The 3390-nt window shown below is 35.8% G+C and overlaps 1 protein-coding gene across 1 annotated transcript; it reads right to left on the reverse strand.

Annotated features, from left to right (window-relative positions):
• Positions 1 to 2082: 2082 nt before the first annotated feature.
• LOC145046368 (uncharacterized) lies at positions 2083 to 2550 on the reverse strand. The gene is made up of 2 exons (XM_078994649.1): positions 2452 to 2550; positions 2083 to 2406 (listed from the first exon to the last, which is right to left on the reverse strand). Exons 1-2 carry the CDS (start codon positions 2548 to 2550, stop codon positions 2083 to 2085), a joined length of 423 nt encoding a protein of 140 aa, XP_078850775.1.
• Between the last annotated feature and the right edge of the window lie 840 nt (positions 2551 to 3390).

The following is a 3390-nucleotide window of genomic DNA, read 5'->3' on the forward strand; positions in this document are numbered from 1 at the left end:
ACCGACAAGGGCCTAGCCATGATGATACTTCATCTCCCAAACTTAAGAATAATAAACGGAAATTTTGGAACAAAAAGGAGCGCAAGTTATCTCAAAAACTTGCCAAGAGACAACAACCTGTGGCAACTTCTACAGCCACAACATCTGCCACTCCAGTACCAATTCCATTACGGAAATATGTTGGGAATCTACCAGATTGCAAGAAACGTAACTTCCACCAGTTAGGAAAATGCCGCAAATTGTGATGTAAGAACTGCAACAGATACAGACACACCACTCATTTATGCATGGCACCGATACGATCAATCCCCAAAATTCTTGGCGTGGAAGTGAGTCAGGTTTGTTATAGTTGTGGCAAATCTAGACATTTCAAAAGAGATTGTCTAAGGGCTAAAAATGGCGAAGAAGCTTGTTTCCGTAGGACCCCGACTCAACACGTCACTTTAACTACCGATGCTAGTATAATTCGAGTATGCCATACATGTGGTGAAGTGGGGCTATCAGCACATTCTCCCCAAAACTTGACTGGCAAGTTTGATTCAAATTTTAGCGCTCATGTTATTTCAAGGATATGCCTATGTTTCTGTTCCATGATACCATTTTGCTGTGGGGTGTGTAGACAAGTAGTCACCAATGGAATTCCTTATTTAGCATAATATTCTTTCATGGATAATGTTATGAACTCACCGCCATTATCAGCTCTAATTCTTTTAATCCTTTTATCAAATTGAGCTACTTCTATGTTAAGAAAATTCTTCACATACTCATGCCTCACCTTTGTATTTTAGCAAAAAGAACTTCAAAGATCTACTATAATCATCTACCAATTTAACGAAATAAATAGCACCGATATATGTAGATGTGCGATATTTACCCCAAACATCATAATGTATTAATTAAAAAAACACTTACTAGTTTTTATTGAACTTTTTCGAAAAGGTAATCTAGTGCGTTTTGATTTTATACATGAATCACCAACTTTGTTTTTAAAATTTCTAGGACAGCTATCAAAAAAATTGACATGGTTAAGCTTAGACTCGGATCCATGACCTAACCCCTTGTGCCAAAGATCTTCTTTGCACGTCGTCATCAAACCTTTTCTTTGTCCCGCTTCCATATACATCCGGTATAGACCTTGTTAGCACTCACCCATTCCAATCTAGTTCCTTGATAGTAAGTCATGCATGTAGCAAAAATCCTGAATAAACGTTACGGTGCATTGTAAATTTTTAGTTATCCTACTAACAAATAACAAATTACGATTAAATTTTAGAATATGCAAAACTTTATCAATCTTGATATCATTTTGTAATTCACAAGTCCCCTTTCCTTCAACTTTAATTCGTTCACCATTAGGTACGATCACATGTGCTTCAAAAGCATCTTTTTCATGTTTTTCAACAACCTTTTGTTGTGTGTTATATGCTTAGTGACACTTGAATCAATTACCCAAGCACCATTATGATCAACCTTACCAGCCATGTTGACTGTGGGATTGACATTACTTTCTTCTTCCTTAGAAAACTGTTTGAGCAATTTCTGGTATTGTTCACCAGTCAACCATGGTGTGGCACTTGTAGCTGAACTTATGTAAGACACCTTTGCATTCCCTTTTCTTGTTTTTCTTTGCCTGGCCACCAGTCCGGATACTCGATTCGTTTCAAACAACTGTGTTTGTTATGACCCTTCTTCCATAGAAAGTGCATTATTCCTGTTCATCAATGTTCACTTGTTTAGAAACCTTTTTTGTTGTTCTTCAGTTTTGTTGTTTGTGATCACCATTTCCTTCTTTTCGATTCTGAATAATGGTTGCAAGGCTGTTGCTTTAGTCATTGATCTCTTAGCAGCGGCGATGACCCTTTGTTATTCATCTTCAGCAACAAGGTGATATGCCACGCCCAAGCTATGTGTGGGTTTCATGGCAAGAATTTTTGTTTTGATGATATAGTAGTCATTACCTAGCCACATATGGAATTCGTAAGGCCTTTATTTATGTCTAGACTCATTCAACCTTTTGCTAATGTCACAACTCCAATGGGTACATGAGCAACTAGGAACAAGAGATGTGGATTGGATTTCATCCTAGATGGTTTGTAATTTGGTGTAGTAGCTGGAAATGGACACCCCATCTTGTCTTGTCATTATAAGTAATTGCTTCAACTCATAGGCCCGAGGTGCACTTTTTTTCCCAAACCGTTCTTCAAGATCACTCCAAATTTCACTCACTATGTTGGCATATTTAATACTAGTTCTGATGTCTTTTTCCATGGTGGTGGATAACCACCCCTTTATCATACCATCACAACGCATCCATTGCATATAGAGATCCAATTTTTCATCTAGTTTCACGATTGTCCCATCAATAAAACATATCTGGTTCTTGGCGAACAGGATGTTCTTGATGTCCTGGGTCCAATTATTTTAATTTCCATATTTTAGGATTTCATTCACATCCATCTGCCTGGGATATTCAGATGAGTGAATGTAGTATGGTGAGCTTGAGTCGATGGTTCCTGCATCTTTCGAACTCTCTGATTTGTCTCCTTCCATCTTATCATTTTTCTTATCACATGTTTAGAGCCCGCTCTGATACCATAAAGATATTGATGATCAAAGACTTGACTTGGTTATTTCATTGAATAATTAAAAGTGTTTATACAATAAACAATCAAATTGTAAACAAATGAGGAAACTAGGAAAAAGGGTTAAATGATAATGACAGCTAATGACACCTAGATAATAATAGCTAATAGAGATAAGGACCAACGAAAATTATTTAGACATTTGGCCACATTCTTCGACTGTAGCTAATAATTGTCACACTCATTATGTTTAATTGTGTCTAAATATTTCTATAATTTTTCCAATGGTCATAGATATAGTTTTAATCAAAAGTGTGGCTGAGCTGTTTTAGCGAAAGTTCGACCATATGTCATTTTTGTACAAGTGGTGTTAGCATACGCTAAGTGAGTCAATCATAAGTATGGTGTTATGGAACATAACATATCCCAAATGGGTCAAATGAAACATCATATAAACATGCATTGAACATAACATATGTCATTTTTGACCATATGTAATTTTTGTACAAGTGGTGTTAGCATACACTAAGTGAGTCAATCAAAAGTATGGTGTTATGGAACATAACATATCCCAAATGGGTCAAATGAAACATCATATAAACATGCATTGAAACACTCACATAACATATCATCAGATACATCATATAACCAACACGATAATGCTCAAATATTCTTCTTTTTTAGATCCTTTACATTTACTTAGACTTCCTTATTCCTCTTTGTAAGTAGTTATTACTTAATACATCACTATAATATACAAGGATAATATTATTCTTCATTTTCGTCATTAATAATTACTCTCTTCTAA

The sequence above is a fragment of the Lactuca saligna genome, chromosome 5 (genome assembly GCF_052625555.1).
Source record: "Lactuca saligna cultivar CGN05327 chromosome 5, ASM5262555v1, whole genome shotgun sequence".
In the NCBI taxonomy this organism is placed as follows: domain Eukaryota; kingdom Viridiplantae; phylum Streptophyta; class Magnoliopsida; order Asterales; family Asteraceae; genus Lactuca; species Lactuca saligna.